Below are 20,200 nucleotides of genomic sequence, written 5' to 3' on the forward strand. Positions count from 1 at the left end.
GAACTTTACTTAATTTCTTAATGATTTTTGGCATAAAAGAAAAATCTAAAATTTTGACCCATGCAATGTATTGTTGGCTATTGCTACAAATATACCCCAGCGACTTAAGACTGGTTTTGTGGTCCAGGGTCACATATGACTAAAGTACTTTTAAATTCAGCTTTGCCATCACATGAATAAATTGCCTTTAAATAAAATGCATTGTATAAAATACAAAATACAATAAAATACATTAAAATAGGAAATAAGTTATTTGAAATTGCAATAATATTTAAAGATTACTGTTTTTACTATATTTTGAAACTCTAGTGTATATAAATATAGGCAGTAAAGTAAAATGAATAACATTTTTAAAACGTTTTAAATGCATATTTAATGTTTTTTTAATAAGTCTCTTCTGCTCAACAAGCCTGCATTTATTTGATTCAAAGTATAGCAAAACAGTGCAATTCTACAAAACTGTTTTCTATTTGAATGTATTTTAACATGTAATTTATTACTGTGAATTTTAAATCACAGTAATTATTTTTCTGATATCATTTATCATGATTACTGATATCATAGTAATATTCTGATTTGCTGCTCCAAAAAACATTTATCATCATTATGTTGAAAACAGCTGAGTAGAATTTTTTCAGGTTTCTCTGATGAATAGAAAGCTCAGAAGAACAGCATTTACCTGAAATAGAAATCTTTTGTAACATTATAAATGTCTTAATCATACATTTTGATCAATTTAAAGCATCCTTGCCAAATAAAAGTATTAATTTCTATAATTTATTTCCAAAAATATATATATAATGTTACATGTAATAAAAAATGTTTCCTGAACAGCAAATCAGCATATTAGAATGATTTCTGAAGGATCATGTAGCACTGAAGACTAAAATAATGATGCTAAACAATTCAAATTTTAAAATATATTCAAATAGAAAGCAGTTATTTTAAATAGTAAAAATGTTTCAAAATTGTATTGTTCTTGCTGTACTTTGGGTCGAATAAATGCAGGCTTGGTGAGCAGAAGAGTCTTGCAGTTCAAAAACTTTTGACTGGTAGTGTGTTATGTTTAGAAAACCCGATGCAATGAGATTACTTCAGTCAAATTTAACTTATTTTTGAATTACTTCAGTTATGAAACATGAGTGTAAACATCCGAGGTGTTGTACTGCACTTTGTGCTTAAGCCATGGCCTCATGAGAGCCTGGTTTTCATTGAGAGAGGAAGTGTTCTAGCCAGTTCCACTCCAACAGAGAGATGGTTCCTCAGGGTTTGGGAACCTGCTGCTTCAGAGGCAGCCAGGCCCAGACCACAGCCTGGAATGTGCTTACAGAGATGGAAAGCAAAGGCAGTCAGGGAGAGGAGGGAGGGAAGGACATGGAGAGAGAACAGCACATACAAAGAGGAGTCTGATATGCAGAACAATAAACGGATGGAAGTACAGAGAAATATAATAAAATTTTATATTCCGGAAGTATTCGGAATGGAAGTTATGTTTATAAAAATTAAAAAGTGATAGTAATTTACACTAGATGTAAAAAATAAATGATAGTTGAGACAACAAACAGCAGGTGAATTTGCAACGACCATGGCGTTTTTGTGCTAACCTGGTGTTAAACTTTGGCCCTGTGCCATGTGTTGTCTATCAAATGAGGAATGTGTGGCCTACTTTTTGCAGCCAAGTTTCATAATGTTTGCCTGCTTCTGCTGGCAGGTCTTGCGCTGCTCGCCCCAGAGATGTGTCAGTCACGCATGGCCTATGACTCTGCTTGTCTTTGCACTCATGGTGTCATCAAAGCAGCAGCGGCAGAACCGATGTTAATGCGTGCGCATTAGTTCTGCTGGTGAAACGTGCTGGGACGGTGCTGACACCGAAGGCACAGGACGCCGCGTTCTCAAACAGCAAATCTTGTCCCGGAAGGAAGCCCGATATTGGATTGGACTGATTCTCCTCACCCTAATTACTCTAATGAAAGCCAATTATAATCTCATTTGCTGTTTTTTTGTCATGCATGCATGCATATCAGCAGTTACGCTTAGAGGATTATTTGAAATCTCTCTTGAACCTGCAGGGTGTTTGCTTGGCTTAATTTGATTAGGCGCCGGCATGCACGAACAAGGCTGCAGGTGCATGCGTGATTGTTTTCCATCATCAGGGAGTGTTGTGTTGTGGAGGTTAAACCGATGAATATTCTTTTCCCCTACATCTGTGCTTTGCACATCTGCTGTTGCATCTAATACGCTTCAATCATGTGCTAGAACAAATAGAGCTTATATGTTGTCTAATTTCAGCCTCTAATTGTCCAATTGTCACCATCAAAGAAAGTGTCCCATTTGTTCACTGAATTTCCTGGTCGCCTCATAAGTGAACGGATGCATGAGTTGTAAATCAAATAAGCGCTCAATGTGCTTTATTAAAAAACAGAATGCTTCTGCTATTGTTTGGAGCCCTCGAAGTGCCGGGCCGAGCTCACGTCTATGTTTATGTAATGAAAGGAGAGCATGATGGATGAGTCAGCCTGTTCTCCATTCTGGAGCCGCACTTGTTTGTTCCCTCATTAAATGTACGAATTAAAAACAGGGTTCTCAGGAGGTCGACGAGGTGAGTGGATGCAAATAAGGCCTGCTGATAGAAACAATGACAGGACTGCCTCTCCTTCTCGCTAATTATCAGCCACAGCTTTGCCTGGTTGTGTACTTTGGCCGACATATAAATCACGAATGCATTGCCGGTGGCCCAGAGGTGTTAGTAGAGGCAAAGGAAGTGGTATTAAGTAACATACGAGAAGTGAAAAGATTCATTAGTGGTGGGTGACAGTAATGATTGGACAACACAAAACTGCATCACATTTATTTATTTTTCTTTTTTAATTCACAATTTTTGGTTTCGAATGTAATTTTTTTACAATTACATTATATTATTAATATATATATACACACTGCCAGTCAAAAGTTTTCAAACAGTTATATTTTTTAATGTTTTTTAAAGAAGGATCTTCTGCTCATAATCCCTTCATTTATTTGATCCAAAATACAGCAAAAGCAGTAATATTGTGAAATATTTTAAGTATTTAAAATAAGTGCTTTCTATTTAAATATATTTATTCCTGTGATCAAAACTAAATTTTTAGCATCATTACTCGAGTCTTCAGTGTCACATGACTCTTTAGAAATCATTCTAATATGCTGATATGCTGTTCAAGAAAAAAATATATTATTATTACTATCAATATTTAAAACAGTTCAGTACCCAGTATTTTTCAGGATTCTTTGACGAATAGAAAGATCCAAAGATCAGCATTTATCTGTAATAAAAAGCTGTTGTAACATTATACATTATATCAAAAGCTTGGAGTCAGTATAATTATTTTTAGACTTCTATTTCAGATAAATGCTGTTCTTCTGACTATTCATCAAAGAAACTAGCCTGGAAAAATCCAGACCCTAATCTATTAAGATTAAGGGTCTGGCATCGAGCAATGAAAAGGACCTAACTCGAGGGGCGGCACCAAGCATGCATTTGAAACTCTCACTGCACGCAATTGGATAACTCCTCGACCAATCACAACAATACACGGTGTGACGTATCCAGAGCGACGGTGAACATATAAGAGTGGATTTCAATGATATAACATAAACAATGTGACAAGATTAATAACTATTAATTATGACAGCCGAATCAACCTCATAAAACAATTAGGTCCGATCAAACTATTCATTATATCAACTAATATCATATGTGGATGAACGCTAGCTTTTCATTCAGCAGCGAGACATATCGTCCTGTTCAAGTTAGGCTACTGTATTACTATTGAATAGTTCAGTTTTTCGTTACAGTAAGTTTACCAAGTGACTCTTACCATTTGTAAATGAGATGGAACTCATCCACCACAATCCCGATCAGGTTGTCCCGGTAGACCTTGTTCGATAACATTTATCGCCACTTCTTTTTTAACAGCCAGGACTCGGGACTGCCGAATGCTATCTGGCATTGCCTGCTTCGGATCTGTTCCTCTTCGTGGTCACCCCATACGCTTAACTACCAGCGGAGCTAACTGATAGATTAAACTCTTGAGTATCCAGTCAGCAAAACAGCAAAAACGTCCTTCTTGCAAAGGAATGATTCAAGCGTGATTTTCTGTTCCTCTTTTAAATGAAAAGCCAAGTCTAACTTGTTCATTGTAGCGGCCAAAGCCGTTTCAAACAACTGGTTTTCATCTGTAGATCTCTTTCAATGTCTACTAAATGATTCCGGACGTCGCAGCGAAGTCGTCATCGGCTTAGCTCGCCTCTGGCCCGCCTACATCAGATACACCGATTTGATTGGTTCCCAGAACTGCTTACGTATTGCAGTAACATGCATCATTGCTCGATACCAGAGTGTCTTGCATAGACAATTCAAATTGTGCTCTCGCGAGACCTCTGGATTTCCAGGGTACAAAGAAACCTGAAAAAAAAAAAAAGAACGATTAGTCAACATTGTCGAGAACAACAAATTGTCAACAAATATTTTGACCTTACATAAGGGTGATTTGAACAGTGTGGCACTGTAGCGCAATACTGTAATTCAGCTCTTCCAGATGAAATTCAGATACACACAGCGCTTATGACAATCAGAGCAAGGACCTCCTGGAACCAGATGCTGTTTAGAGCGGCGTTTAAATTAATATGTATTTATGTGCTGTGCGCTTGCTTCTTAAAAATGACAGTGGAAGAGCTTTACTCTTACTTTTTTTTTAGGAGCACCTTTGCTCCTAAATTAAAAAAAAATTAAGAGCACAGTCAAAATTTTAGGAGCACCTTTTAATCAATAAGTAAAAACCTTAAAGGTGCTGTAGAATGGAAAACTGTATTTACCTTGGTATAGTTGAATAATAACAGTTCTGTACATGGACATGACATACCATGAGTCTTAAACACCATTGTTTCCTCCTTCTTATATAAATCTGGTGTTTGCAAAAGACCACTGAAAAATAGGCCAATTACAACATAACACAGACTATGACATTATAATCTCGAGATCATTGCCCCCAACATTTGCATAACCGAATCATCAGAAGTTCTGAGGGTAGGCTATTGTAAAAAAACAAACGAGGACGAAATCACTGCCAAAGCATCTAATCATAGCGATGTTTACAGCTGTGGAATCGGCACTCGACACGTCACATTTAAATATATAGCGCTTTATAAAATAGTCAGTGATCAGTGAAATAACTGTTGATTAATTGTAATAATTGTTAGATTTATCGATTATCAAAATAATCTTTTGTAGCAGCCCACGAGGCTATCGGCACCAACAATACTTCATTGTTTGTTGTGATTTTGGTTACATCAGTTCGACTGGTAGTTGCTGTGTTGCTGTGTTCATGAGTACTTTATCTGCTGAGTATTCAAATTCACAAAATGATCAAAATGCTTATGTTCATAATGCCGTGACTTTGAGAAAATGATTACTATATGTCGGTGCTAGAATGTCAGGTCAGTAGCGTGTTTGCAACACATATTTTTCTTCTTTCCCTCTCAAGCTGAGTAAATGTTTCAGCAATTAAACTCATAACCTTAGCTAAAGTAAAACAGTCAGTCTGGTTAAAGTCCTTGTGCCAGTATGCTTGAGTGACTCTTGGCACTGAGAAGCATTGTTTGCCCACATGAGGAGCGCTCATGGGCAAAGTACTTTGCACATTGCTGCCCTCATTTACCCCAGAACAGTCTCTGGACTGTGACCTGCTTAATGAGACAACTCATTTTATTCTCCTTCTTTTGTTGTTTCGGTTTGTTTGTTTTCGCTGGCATCCATCTTGGACTCCTGCCCCAGGTCAATAAACGTGCCCACACAGCTCTCGTGCCAGAGCAGTTCAAAGAGCTCTAGCTGCATGTGAAAAGCTTGTCTGAACTATGGAAAAACTGAAGCATGCCTGGCCAGCTCACTCTGTAACTGAAAACAGCACCCATGGCTGCTGGCATCGATGCATGCGGCACAGATACAACGGCACAGTCAGCATGCATGAATGTGAAAATTGATGACCAAAGCTCTTGTGATTTTCCTAGAAATATATTAACTTCAAATGGTGGCATCTTGCACTTTAGGAAACATTTATGTATTTATTTATTTTTCCTAATTTGATCATGCAAACCTTCTTTCTGTTTGTTTTTCAGAGGTGCCCATGATGTTGTATTTGTTTGCTCTGGTGACTCTGGCCTGTCTTTGGGCTGGATTGCACATGGCCTACAGAAACCTGTGGATGCTGATCCTCCTTGTTATCTTCAACATCTTTCTGGTAAGAACATGCACACAATATGATATACAGTTGAGGTCAAAAGTTTACATACACCTTGGAGAATCTGCAAGATGTCAATTTTTTTGACCAAAATAAGAGGGATCATACAAAATGCATGTTATTTTTTTATTTAGTACCGACCTCGATGTGAGTTCACATAAAAGACATTTACATTTAGTCCACAAGAGAAAATGACAGTTGAATTTATAAAAATGACCTGGTTCAAAAGTTTACATACACTTGATTCTTAATACTGTGATGTTACCTGAATGATCCACTGCTGTGTTTTTTTTTTGTTTAGTGATAGTTGTTTATGAATTCCTTGTTTGTCCTGAACAGTTAAACTGGCCTGTTGTTCAGAAAAATCCTTTAGGTCCCACAAATTATTTGGTTTTTCAGCATTTTTGTGTATTTGAACCCTTTCCTACAATGACTATATGATCTTGAGATCCATCTTTTCACACTGAGAACAACTGAGGGACTCATATGTAACTATTACAGAAGGTTCAAATGCTCACTGACTGATATATATATATATATATATATATTTTTTTTTTTTTTTAATTAAGTACTGCCCTTCAGAAGCTACAGAAGATACTTACATGTTTCTCAGAAGACAAAATAAGTTAAATTTACCCTGATCTTTGGTTTGTGGCTCCTAATGCATTGTTTCTCCTTCTGGAGCATCAGTGAGCGTTTGAACCTTCTGTAATAGTCGCATATGAGTCCCTCAGTTGTCCTCAGTCTGAAAAGATGGATCAGGATTGAACCTGAAGTGGGACCTAAAGGATTTTTTTAAAGAACAGCGGGCAGTTTAACTGTTCAGGATAAACAAGGGACTGCGCAATCTGATTTTATCTCTAAAGTGTTTTGTCATTGAACTCAGTGTGAAAGTGATAAAGTTGTGACCTGTGGTCAGTTCTGACCCTCTGAATCACATTCAGTTAGACTTAATGGTCCACAGCTTAAAAGCATTAGATAACTCCTAATCCTGAAGATAGATCGATACAGGTAATCTTCACATTTGAGGGCCCAGTGGGCTCTTCACCTTTAGTTTAAGGCCTGCAAACAGCCGTCTTATCTCTGAATACAGATGTATTGCTCTCACACTCACCTCACTATCAACTGCTTAGTCTGCTAATGTGTCATATACTTTTTTTCCTGCTATCAATAGATAAAATTTGATTTCTAAAGGCTTTGCATCTATTGCATAACATCATCTTGAAGATACTGGCCAGGCTCTGGACTATTATCAGAGTCATTGTATGATGATGAGAGAGTCTGTTTATCTGTTGACTAGATAAGTGAAGTCCAATAAAGAGTTATCACTTGACTAAATGCAAAGGATGGTTTCTCTTAATAACTATTTAACATCAGGGTTGTGTTACAAGAAAGAAAAAGGATTGAACCTTTTGCTCAAGATTTTATAAGTTGAAATTTTACATAATATTTACAGTGGTGGCCAAAATTAGTAAAACACTAATGATTTCACCAGCTACAAAACGGTTTTAAGTCAGTTAATTCAATATTTTGCTGTAGTGTGTCAGTAGAAAATGTCAGTTTACTTTTCCAAACATTCATTTTGCCATTAATTGAGATAATCCAGTTAGATTTTCGTTTGCACAAGGAGTCTGACTACAGCCAGTGCTCCACACAGAGATCTGAGTCTGTTCATTCAGTTTGTCTGGAATGACATGAAGAAACAGAACAAATTGAGACAGGCTAAATCCAGAAGAACTGTGGCAATATCTCCAAGATGCTTCAAGAAACCTACCTGCAAAGCTACAGTACTGTTAAAAGGTTTAGGCACTTGTGTAAAAATGCTGTAAAATGAGAATGTGGTCAAAAATAATGTCATAAATAGATTGTATTTATCAGTTAACTTCTATTAACTAAATTAAATCAACATTTGGTGCGCCTATTCTTTGCGTTTAAAGCAGCTTTTAGTTTTTCAGCTGGTTTTGCAAAAATCTCACTCGATTATCACAATTAATAGCAAAATGAATGTTTGGAAATGTAAACTGATATTTCCTACTGACATACTACAGCAAAAGATAGAAATAACTGGTAAAAATACTAGTGTTCTAATAATTTTGGGCACCACTGTAACTTGAACATAAGCAAAATCTGCACAGTGAACTTTTTCACCCTCATGCTAAACTCCTGATCACACAAGTTCCTATTGAAAATACTTGAACTGATGAAGTTTTGCAAAGCAATATTAAATTTGAATGTGTCTAGACTGATGGACCTTCACTGGTAATAGCTTATGCAACTTTAGACTGTTCAGACTTTTCTTCCTTGAACAGATGCAGGTGTTTATTTAATCCATGTTTTATTGGATCTCTTATATTGCACTTAGTTTTTATCTGTACTTACAAAAAGAAAACATCATTGTTTAGAAGTGCAATAGACACAGTAGATGATTGACATAGTAAAGTGTAGCAAGCATATGTCTTGCAACATCAAAATTTACATGGCTGTGTAATTTCGATGGCATTTCGTAGCTGTTTTCCTGCAATAAGTAACATTTTAACAGACCAAGTCCAAAAAGTCCTTCCCCTCAGCAGAAAAGATAAAAACATTCATATCGCTGCTTCCTGTCTTCAGAGTTTCCTCACTGTTGTAGTTTGTGTAAACACAAATAAACACACAGTTGATAGAGTTGAGCATATTTGTTCTGCTTCAGTGCTGCTTGTCCTACATTACAGACTGACTAATAGCAGGTCAGAGAAGCTGTTATTGTCTCTGCCACAGCCAAAACATGACTGGGTTGGACATGATGCCCTTCACCCAGAAAGAGCATAAATGGCACCAAAATTTAGTTTTGACTCTCTTTGAGTCAAACTCTAAATGCCCACATAAAATGTCAACAGTGGCAGCAACAAAACACGACCTCTTTCTCTGGAAAATATTCACAAACATGTGGGAGGCCCTGCACAGACATCTGTGGACACGTTGGTATACGGTTACTTTTTTCAGACACAAAAATGTGTTTGTGATATTTTAGTTTTAACTCTTAACAATTCTTCTAATTTCCTGCAAATGTATCAGTCTGTTTTCAATAATCAAGCCCTGAGCATCTGTTTTCATGGGTGCTGTTTTTTCCGTGATGCTAATTTTCCATCCTCGTCCTCCTATTTTCTCAATAGCTGTTGTCGTCAACGTAATTAAACCGCAGTGATGTCATTTAAATGGTGCTAGTTCCTGTCTGATTGGGGAGCCTGTAAACAGCTTCATGTTAACCTCTGCTGATTTCAGGATGTAAGGATGTGTAATAAAGAAGGTGAAAAGGTATCAAGGCATAAACTTACTTGCATATGCAAAGAGAAATCCTGCCAAGTGCTAATAATAATAATGTTGTTGATGACCAGCAGTGCACTGAATCAGATTAATGATTGCATCAAATCAGATTAATCATTTAATCACATGTATTCATTCTTCAGTAGTCAGCTGCAATGTTTATATTGCTACACTGACATTCAGAAGTTTTCCTGAATCCCCAATCCAACTTTCTACCTTCTGAAATTTGTTTTAATGAAAATATGAGACTGTCACTGGGGTTTTACCTTTTCAAAAGGTACACTTTTGTATCTTTTAGATGCTAATATGTGACCCTGGACCACAAAACCATGGATATATTTGTAGCAGTAGCCAAAAATACATTGTATGGGTCAAAATTATCGATTTTCTTTTATGCCAAAAAATGTTAGCATACTAAGTAAAATGAATTTTTTTTTTTGTAAATTTCCTACTGTAAATATATTAAAACTTCATTTGGACAACTTTAAAGGTGGTTTTCTCAATATTTCAATTTTTTTTTTGCAACCCAGATTTTCAAATAGTTGTATCGTAGCCAAATATTGTCCTATCCTACCAAACTATACATCAGTGGAAAGCATTTTCAGAAAATTGGCCCATAAGACTGGTTTTGTAGTCCAGGGTCACATATATGTTTTCTTTTAGGTACGAAGGTGTGCCTTTTTTTAAAAAGGTACCATCCCAGTGACAGTTTTCTAAAATTTGTATGGAAAATACAAATTTGGTCTGCACCCAAAAGATTACAATTTACTCAATAATTTCACACCTTCATTTTGTTTTAATCCTTTATGACCTTCTTTTTTATTGTGTCTCTAATCTTTTTAGTCTTTTGAATTCTACATGCCGCTTCCGTGCGTTTCCCTTTAAATGCAAATGAGCACTGATAAGAACAGAGCTGTGCCTTTACAGCTCCTAGCTCAGATATTCTGCCAAAACTATCCGTTTGGTTTTGATTACTATGGCGCTGAAATTATGCATTTTAAAACCATATTAGTTTAAACTTCTGATATATGGTTTTCTGAGCACACACATCCGTAGCATGCACACAGAAACTCTTTCATGTCTTACTGCGCTTAAACTCTCAAATACACACAAGTTTATGTTAAAAACACACAGTAGTGACAAAAACAGTCAGTTGTGTCTGTGAAGGTAAACAGCTGGGAAATAATTTGCATGTTTGTATTATATCTATGTGGCAGCAGAGTAATATACAGTAAATAAATCAATAAATCCACTGCTCTCTTGTTTCCTCTGAGGCTGAGAATCTAAATAGTGTTCTGTGCTTGTCTGTGCAGCCAAACCTTAACCCATGGCATTAAATGGGCAGATTAAGGGGCGGTAATATTATAAGAAGATCCCCTGTCTACTTTATGGCGGAAGGAAAATCTGAGCTGTTTTTTTAACATGCTTGCAAAAAAAGTTACTGGGTTGTCCTTTTTTACATTTTCTGGGTTGGTAGATGCTCCAGGGACCCGTTAATAGCACTTAAACACGTAAAAAGTCAGATTTTCATGATATGTCATCTTTAAATTTAAGTTTGTGTTCTTCAGAATACAGAATATAACATGACATGACATACAGATAAATAAATGACTTTTTATGATGCTTTTGCATCATTTTTATGTTCCTGTTATGTCTTTTTGAAAGCCTGAATGAATTCGGATGCAGACAAGTACATTTAGATGGACTATTCCTGTAAAGGCTATTCCTTTAAGCAGTGGTTTCTGTTCTTCCACCTCATTTCCCACAAGGTGCATCGTGTCAACTCATTTCCCTTATATCGCAGGTAGTAAAAACCACACCTGTCTGTTCTGAACTGAGAACAGTTATGTAACTAGCAGAAGTAATTGAGCATGCTGCTTTGACCTCTGCACATTTGTGTGTCTTTCGGGTAGCAGTGATAAAGCTGCCCAGCGGAGCACGCGCTGTCCACTTATAGTCTATAAATGAGGCCTCAAATCAATACTCTATTTTTGTGAGTGGTATGTGTGTGCATGATTGCATTCATTATTTACTTTACCTTACCTGTCATTGATGCTGAGCTAAAGTACAACTCCGCTTCAAAGAAATGTTAAGTTCTAAGAAAGTAAGTCCTATGTACAGTTTTGTGTGTGTGTGTGTGTGTGTGTGTGTGTGTGTGTGTGTGTTTGGTTATTCTATGAATGATTTAAGTAAGTGTGGAGAGAAGAGTCTCTCTTCACTTGAATTTTCCACACTATTTAAATCATTAATAGAATGCAAGGACTCATATCACATTATTCACTGTCTCTATTCCTCAGAAACTTTCCCTATATTTCTCTGTATTTCCAAAAGCTCAGCACTTTCCCCCTCTCATTTTAGTTTCACCTGCAGTTTGTCTGTCACCCACATGTCCCATTTGTTATGACATTTCTGGTGTTCATGAGATATTTGGCACAAGTGTGTTGACAGCGATATTCGGTTGGGTGCTGCCGCCCAATATAAATTGCAATTGCAATGATGTCAGAAGGAGAGAAATGATGTCATGCTGTTACACTATTTGGAATTTGAGACCAAACGATTAATTGGTGGTGTTTGTTCTTTTTGTTTAGTTTGCACAAACACATTTGGAATGTCAAACAAGTGGCTGCTTTAGAAGATGTAGCTTGAATTGTTGCTCCTTTTCATTGTGCCGTTTACTGTGATTAGGTTCCCTGGTCCACCGGCTGAAAAACACCCCCAAAACATTAGGTTCCCACCACCATGTTTCACAGTGGGGATGGTTTTCTTAGGGTTGAGGCTTCTCCTTTTTTACGCCAAATGAAGGCTACATCGTTTTGCCAAACAATTACATTTTTGTTTCATCTGACCATAAAACAGAAGATCAGAAGTCTTATTTATTGTCCAGATGAGCATTTGCAAAGACCAAGCGGGCTTTTGTGTGCCTTATCTGGAGAATTGGTGTCCTTCTTGGTCTTGGGCTGTCTGCCTCGAGATGTTGCCACCAGCAGAGCCCAGATTCATCAGGATGGCCTTGGTGGTGATCCTTGGATTCTTTTTTTTTACCTCTTTCACTATCCTCCTGGCCAGCACAGGTGTCACTTTTGGCTTCCGACCACATCCTCTGAGATTTTTCACAGTGTGAAACGTCTTGTATTTTTATATAATACTTTGCACTGTAGCCACTGGTACTTCAAAACATTAAGATATGGTCTCTTTCCTGACTTGTGAGCAGCCACAGGTCTTCAGTGAGCTCCTTTGTCTTAGCCATGACTGTCCACAAACCAACAGCATAGTGCTTCAGTTTTTCATGTTGTTGATTAAAACAGCTGTTACCAATGAATCAGGGTAATTAGGATGCTTTAGAACAGCTTGGACTATTTGGAATGGTATAGAACTTTGTATGTACAGTATGTATGTATGTATAATTGATACATATTTCCAGTCATGCTAAAATGCACATTATATTTCAAATGTTAATTTTTCGAAGTCAACAGATTTGTTAACATTAAAGGAATAGGTCACCTAAAAATAAAAATTTTATCAACAATTGCTTATCCTCATGATGTATTTTTGATGAAATCCAAGAGCTTTCTGACCCTGCATAGACATCGATGCAACTGACACGTTCAAGGCCCAGAAAGGTAGTAAGGATATCATTAAAATAATCCATGTGACAACAGTGGTTCAAAGTCAATGTTATAAGGCTAATAAGCTGTAATAAGCTTTAGAAAAGTAAGGTTGAACCACTAATGTCACATGAACTATTTTTGTCCTTTTTGACCACCTTTCTGGGCCTTGAACGGATCACTGTCTGTGTAGGCTCAGAAAGCTCTTGGATTTCATCAAAAATATCTTAAAGGATAACTATTGCCAAAATGCAGCCTGGGCTGTTTTTTTTTTTGTTTGTTTTTTTTACTGTAAACGAGACAAATTTATATCTAAAAGCATAATTACGACAAAAGAGCCGTTTTTGAGATTGACCGTGATTTCGTTTTGTGGTCAATGGCCAGTGAATGTTCTAGGGGCATAACTTTGAGCGCATCAAAATCGATATTTTTATAACACTAAGAAGGCTCGACACACCATGAAACTTTGCTTACTAAAAAGAATGTTTTTGAACAACTCACTTACACTGTTTGGGTTTCCGCTCGCGGCCGTCTTGCCAGTCAAGAGGTGTCGATCTCCGAATGCGAGGAGAGTAAAGATGGATAGCTCCTAAAGCATATTTCCATATAAATGCACGGCTAATTCGTTGTTTTGTCGCAAGTGAATAACAATATTAACCTTCTAGTTGTAAAAAGAGCCTCATATAAGCCTAATATTTAGTCCTATGGAGTCGACACTTCTTGCCTGGCAAGACGGCTGCGAGCGGAAACCCAAACAGTGTAAGTGAGTTGTTCAAAACCTTTCTTTTTAGTAAACTCTGTGTACACAAACAATGTTCTCAATGCTGGAGTTCATGTGTAGAGACCCAGGCGATACTTCCAGCAAAGTTTCATGGTGTGTCGAGCCTTCTTAGTGTTGTAAAAATATAGATTTTGATGTGCTCAAATTCATGCCCCTAGAACTCCCATTCACCGGCCATTGACCACAAAACGAAATCACGGTCAATCTCAAAAACGGCTCGTTTGTCGTAATTATGCTTTTAGATATAAGTTTGTCTCGTTTACAGTAAAAAAAAAATTAAAAAAAAACTGCCCGGGTTGCATTCTGGCAATAGTTATCCTTTAATTTGTGTTCAGAAGATGAACAAAGGTCTTGCAGGTTTGGAAGGACGTGAGGATTTAGTAATTATTGATCAAATTTTCATTTATAGGTGAACTATCCCTACTAAAAAACATGTATTCCTCTACTGTGGCAGTGTGCTGAACTAATCTTCCTTGCGATTAATCTTTTTCAGGGCCTATATGTATTTTCCGTCTACTTCATCATGCATAATCAGCTCTTCTGGCCAGCTAAGGCAACCTACACCGTAGAGATGAACGGTCACAGCAGCCCAGACTCCATATACCAGAGCACTGGTGCTGCTACCGTCGGTGGAGGAGAAATCAGCAAGTCCACACAGAACCTCATCAGTGCCATGGAAGAGGTGCGTCTGTTAAACATTTCTTATGAATAGTTTTTGCACTTACTTTATTTGGCAGGGAATTCTGACAGCATTTCATGCCACACATGTACTTGTGAGATAACATTGGTAGCGTTTAGATTTATGTGTGTTTGCATAACCACCTATTTATCATTCTCAAGCGGAGGTAGAGGACTCTCAGACCTCTGTTTGTTCACCGAGTCAGCTCATGCACACACAGACTGTAAAAGTGTTATGTAATAAAGAGGCCTGGTGTAGAAGCTCACATTCCTCTGAGCCCTCAATGTAAACTATTCACAGATCCGGGAAAAAGGGTGTTAGGAGGGGAGACGGAGGACTGTGGAGAGAGCGCTATTTAGAAAGAAAATATCTCAGTTTCCTTCAGTCTGCAACTTTAATGCTGAGCTGTTCTCAAGACTCTACACTTTATTAATGAGACTTAAAAGTATACTACTGCTGAAACTATTAAACTGAGTAGATAATATATATATAAGTTCACATACACCTTGCGGAATCTGCAAATTTTTGTTTATTTTACCAAAATAACATGTAAAAAATGCATGTTGTTTTTTATTTAGTACTGACCTGAATAAGGTATTTCACATAAAAGACATTTACATATAGTCCACAAAAGTTTACATACACTTAATAATGTGTGTTGTTACCTGAGTGATCCACAGCTGTGATTTTTTTTTGTTTAGTGATAGTTGTTTATAAGTCATTTGTCCTGAACAGTTAAACTGCCTGCTGTTCTTCAGAAAAATCTTTCAGGTCCCACAAATTCTTAGGTTTTTCAGCATTTTTGTGTATTTGAACCCTTTCCAACAATGACTGTATAATTTTGAGATCTATCTTTTTACACCGAGGACAACTGAGGGACTCATGCACTGATTACAGACGGTTCAAACGCTCACTGATGCTTCAGAAGGAAACAAAATGCATTAAGAGTCGGGGGTGAAATCATTTTGATTTGAAGATCAAGATACATTTTTACTTATTTTGTCTTCTCGGAATCATGTAAGTATTATCTGTAGCTTCTGACAGGCAGTACTAAATGAAAAAAATATATATTTTTAGGTAAAATAAATGTACACATCTTCATTCTGTTCAAAAATGTTCACCCCTAGCTCTTACTCCATGGTTTTTCCTTCTAGAGCATCACTGAGCGTTTGAACCTTCTGTAATAGTTGCATACGAGTCCCTCAGTTGTCCTTAGTGTCATTTTTATAAACTATTACTTTTTTTCTTGAGGACTATTTGCAAACATCTTTTATGTGAAATGTCTTATTCAGGTCAGTGTTAAATAAAAATAACATGCATTTTCTATGTTCCCTCTTATTTTGTTAAAATAATTTTGCAGATTCTGCAAGGTGTATGTAAATTTGTTTGAAGAAAACATTCCAGGATTTTTCTCCATATAGTGGACTTTAGTGGTGGCTTCAGTGACTTCAACGGTCTAAATTGCAGTTTCAATGCAGCTTCAAAAGTCTCTACACGATCCCAGCCGAGGAATAAGGGTCTTGTCTAGCAAAACGATTTTTCTTAAAAAAAAAATAAAAATGCATATACATTTTAACCACAACTAGTCATTTTTGAATGTGATCATCATGATTGCCAAAATCAGAATTATGAAATGCCTCAAAATGTCCATGTCTGATATTAAATATTAATTTGGTACTTTTACAGTACATTCAAGAGGGTTATATTATTATGAAACTTAAAGGAGACCTATTATGTGCCTTTTTCAATATGTATTATAAGTCTCCGGTATCTCCAGAATGTGTCTGAAGTTTCAGCTCAAAATACCTTGCAGATCATTTATTATATCATTTTAAATGATATAATGAAAATACATTTTGAGTGGAAGCAGAAACGCTCTGTTTTTGTGCATGGCTCTTTAAATGCTTTTCAGTGTTATAGGTTTTCAGTGTATGGGTACTAATGATGAGACTTGGGTTACATTCAAGCTCTAGAAATTAGATAAAGCTTATATAAAGGAGAAAAATCCATTCAAAATGGCTTGTTTGTAATATATTTATTCATTTAGCTAAAGCCAATTTATGAGTGGACAAATCAATAAGATTGTGGCAGGACTCTAGTTTTAGAGACATTGACCTCTAAGTGCAGACTTGAAGGAACTGAAGTAATCCTGTTTTGTTCATGAGAACACTGACTCCTAGTTTAAAGCAGCTCGTAGTGTCACATGTAGCCTCGAGACAAGAGGCAGTTGGGCTGGGAGGAGGTGACTGGTGGAGAGAGGAAAGGAAACAGTGCTCTGGAGTGGGTGGACCGGGTGGCCATGTCCTCAGGCTCTTCAAACAGAAATTACTCAGTGCCTGGCGGTGCTCAGTTCACCTGGCATACGTTCTGTTCTGATCACAGGACTGTTGATGGGCTATTGTACCACAATGAGGTGCCTGGGACATGGGAGGCTGGAGTGGCCTCTCCCTCCATCCTCCTGGGAAAAGCACCCAGCCAAAGGAAATGAAGCCATTGTCATTAGGAAGCACATTAAAGGGAGGGCAAGCCAGATGTACTGTTTCACAATGTTGTTTAATGGGGCTAATTGTTCTTTGCTTTGATGATTGAAATTAGTAGATTTATGTCTCAGAATGGAGTCAGAAGGTTAGTGTGATGGATATCACCACATTTTCATGATGAAAGTCAGCAGTTTGTACAGTATTTGCCATTATTTCAGTATTTTAAAATGTAATTTATTCCTGTGATGCAAAGCTTTTCAGTAGCCATTACTCCAGTTATCAGTGTCACATGATCCTTCAGAAATCATTCAAATATGTTGATATTACCTCAGCTATAGTTGAATTCAAAAGTTTACATACGCCTTACAGAACCTGCAAAATGTGAATTATTTTTCCAAAATAAAAGAGATCATAACGAATGCATGTTATTTTTATTTAATGCTGACCTGAATGAGATATTTCACATAAAGCTTACACACACTTGATTCTTAATACTGCGTTGTTACCTGAACCTTCCACTGCTGTTTATATATATAATTTTTATATTTTTTTTGTCCTGAACAGTTCAACTGCCTGCTGTTCTTCAGAAAAATCTTTCAGGTCCCACAAATTCTGTTTTTTTTCAGCATTTTTTGTGTGTATTTGAACCCGATCTGACAATGATTGTATGATTTTGAGATCCATCTTTTCACACTAAGGACAACTGAGGGACTCGTATGCAGTGTTACAAGTAAGGCAAGTTACATATTAATATTACTTTTTCCAAGTAATTAGTAAAGTAATGCATTACTTTTTAATTGACAAGAAAATATAAATAATAATAATAAATAAGTAACCCCAGTTACTTTTCCCCCATTTATTGATTAAAAGCTGTCCTGTCCCCATGTTAAGAGAAATTGTGAGCAAGATGTTACTTTAGTTAAAATAAAATAATCTCACTCACTAAAAAAACAAAACAGATATAGTATTCCTCAAAATGAATAAAAACAGTTAAATTCAGTGCAAACCTGCAATAATTAAATATGTTGAATAATACAAATATCCTTTATTTTTTTAATCCCATTTTATAAACCGATGTCTTTGCTACCAACCTTCGATGATCCAATTCATCCATACTAATAAGCAAAAATGACTCATGATAATCTAACATTTGTTTTCCTTTTTTTTTTGCTGAAAAGTTGACATTTTTCTTCTGTGGTCTAGGCCTGAGGCTTTTGCTGTGAAAAGGCTTTTACATTTGCAAAAAAATAGAACTTTTTATATTAAAAGCAAACAAGCAAGCCCTGCCTAGATTTAAAAAGTAATGCAAAAGTAACGTAACGCATTACTTTCCATAAAAAATAACTAAGTAATGTAATTAGTTACTTTTTTAGGTAACTCAATATTGTAATGCATTACTTTTGAGAGTAACTTTCCCCAACTATTACAGAAGGTTCAAACGCTCACTGATGCTGATCAGGGTAAATTTAATTTATTTTGTCTTCTGGGAAACATGTAAGTAGCTTCTGAAGGACAGTACTAAATGAAGAAAAAATTATATTTAGGCAAAATAAGAAAAAGTTACATATCTTCATTCTATTCAGAAGTTTTCACCCCTGTCTCTTAGTGCATGTTTTTTCTTTCTGGAGCATCAGTGAGCGTTTGAACCTTCTGTAATAGTTGCATGTGAGTCCCTCAGTTGTCCTTGTGAAAAACCATAGCTGTGGATTATTCAGGTAACAACAGTATTAAGAATCAAGTGAATGTAAACTTTTAAACAGACTATTATTTTCTCTTGTAGACTATATGTAAATGTATTTTATGTGAAAAACATGCATTTTGAATGATACCTCTTATTTTGGTAAAATAATTAACATTTTGCAGATTGCAGACTTCTGACTTCAACGGTATACCAGAATTCATTATGAAACGTCTGAATGCTTGTGAATGCTGCATGGTAAAACTCTATAGACATCCAAGCTCTCGTAACCTCTGAATGACCCCCTGCGCCAGACGCACCAGTGAATGGCTGATTTGTGAGGCTCCTTTCAGCTCAGACTGAGTGCACAAACTAGATCAACTACAAAAGACATTTTAATGTGGTGAAGCTTTGAAAATTGGTAGTTGTTTGCTTTTTTTCTAACATCTAAAGATCTTTTTTGTTGTTTCACAGATCTCTGCAGACTGGGAGAGAGCTTCACTGAGGCCCAGCAGTCAGCCTAGCAGTGTTTTTAAACAAAGTCCTCAGGATGAGACCTACATCACAGAAGGAGGCTTCATCAACACTACTCTGGTGCAAGACGAAGAGTCGCAGGAGTTTGATGACCTTATATTTGCCTTAAAAACTGGTAAGTCCCTTTCTTCAAAACCGGCACCTAATTCCTTACAGCTCTATAATAATTCCTGTCAACTTTTTGGTGGCCTACAAACAGGTTCTGGCCTTAATGTAAGTGACAACGAGTCGATCCACGGCAGTCATGATGGAGGTAGTGTGGCTAACTCTCAAATCGTAGAGCTGCGGCGGATTCCTATCGCAGACACGCATCTCTAACCTCACTATTTTTTGTACTGAAAATTGTAAAATAAAAACAATAGTTGTTTTTTACTGTTTCTGCCTTTGCACTAAATCTCGTTAGTTGTCTTTTTATACGTGAAAATTGTTTTTTTTTAAATATATACATATGTGAATATAATTATCACTAAATTAATTTGTGAAGGATTTAGCATTGTTTTGAATGGAAATGTCACGTACCTGTAGATTGAGTGGCGGTCTGGCCAGAGAGCCTCATAATTCTGCTGCTTGATTTGTGTAACACCAATAATAAATGATTCAACCACCATTCAATATGCTTTTTTCTTTATCTCACATATATTTTTTCTTTATCTCACATAATATCTTTATCTCACAGACGTACTTCATAATAAACAATGAAAATATCTTTCTGCCATTAAAATAATAAAATACATTTTTAGAACCGATTAAGGTATGTAAACCGAAAAAGAAAACAAAGTTTGTGTGTGCACATACCATATCAGTATGAAGATTAACAAACCAGTTTTACATACTTTGCAAGGTGAAACAAAAAGTTGTCATTAGG

General features: G+C 36.5%; 1 protein-coding gene across 2 annotated transcripts in view; it reads left to right on the top strand.

Annotated features, from left to right (window-relative positions):
* Positions 1–19,942, top strand: part of adgrv1 (adhesion G protein-coupled receptor V1) — a 153,736-nt gene extending 133,794 nt beyond the window's left edge. For both annotated transcript variants that reach the window (XM_073839689.1, XM_073839690.1), the window contains exons 86-89: positions 6,154–6,275; positions 14,458–14,646; positions 19,276–19,450; positions 19,535–19,942. In XM_073839689.1, coding sequence (XP_073695790.1) covers positions 6,154–6,275; positions 14,458–14,646; positions 19,276–19,450; positions 19,535–19,653 — 605 coding nt within the window. In that variant the 3' untranslated portion in view covers positions 19,654–19,942. The remainder of the gene's footprint in view (positions 1–6,153; positions 6,276–14,457; positions 14,647–19,275; positions 19,451–19,534) is intronic.
* Positions 19,943–20,200: the final 258 nt, after the last annotated feature.

This window comes from Garra rufa, chromosome 5 (genome assembly GCF_049309525.1).
Source record: "Garra rufa chromosome 5, GarRuf1.0, whole genome shotgun sequence".
NCBI classification, from domain to species: Eukaryota; Metazoa; Chordata; class Actinopteri; order Cypriniformes; family Cyprinidae; genus Garra; species Garra rufa.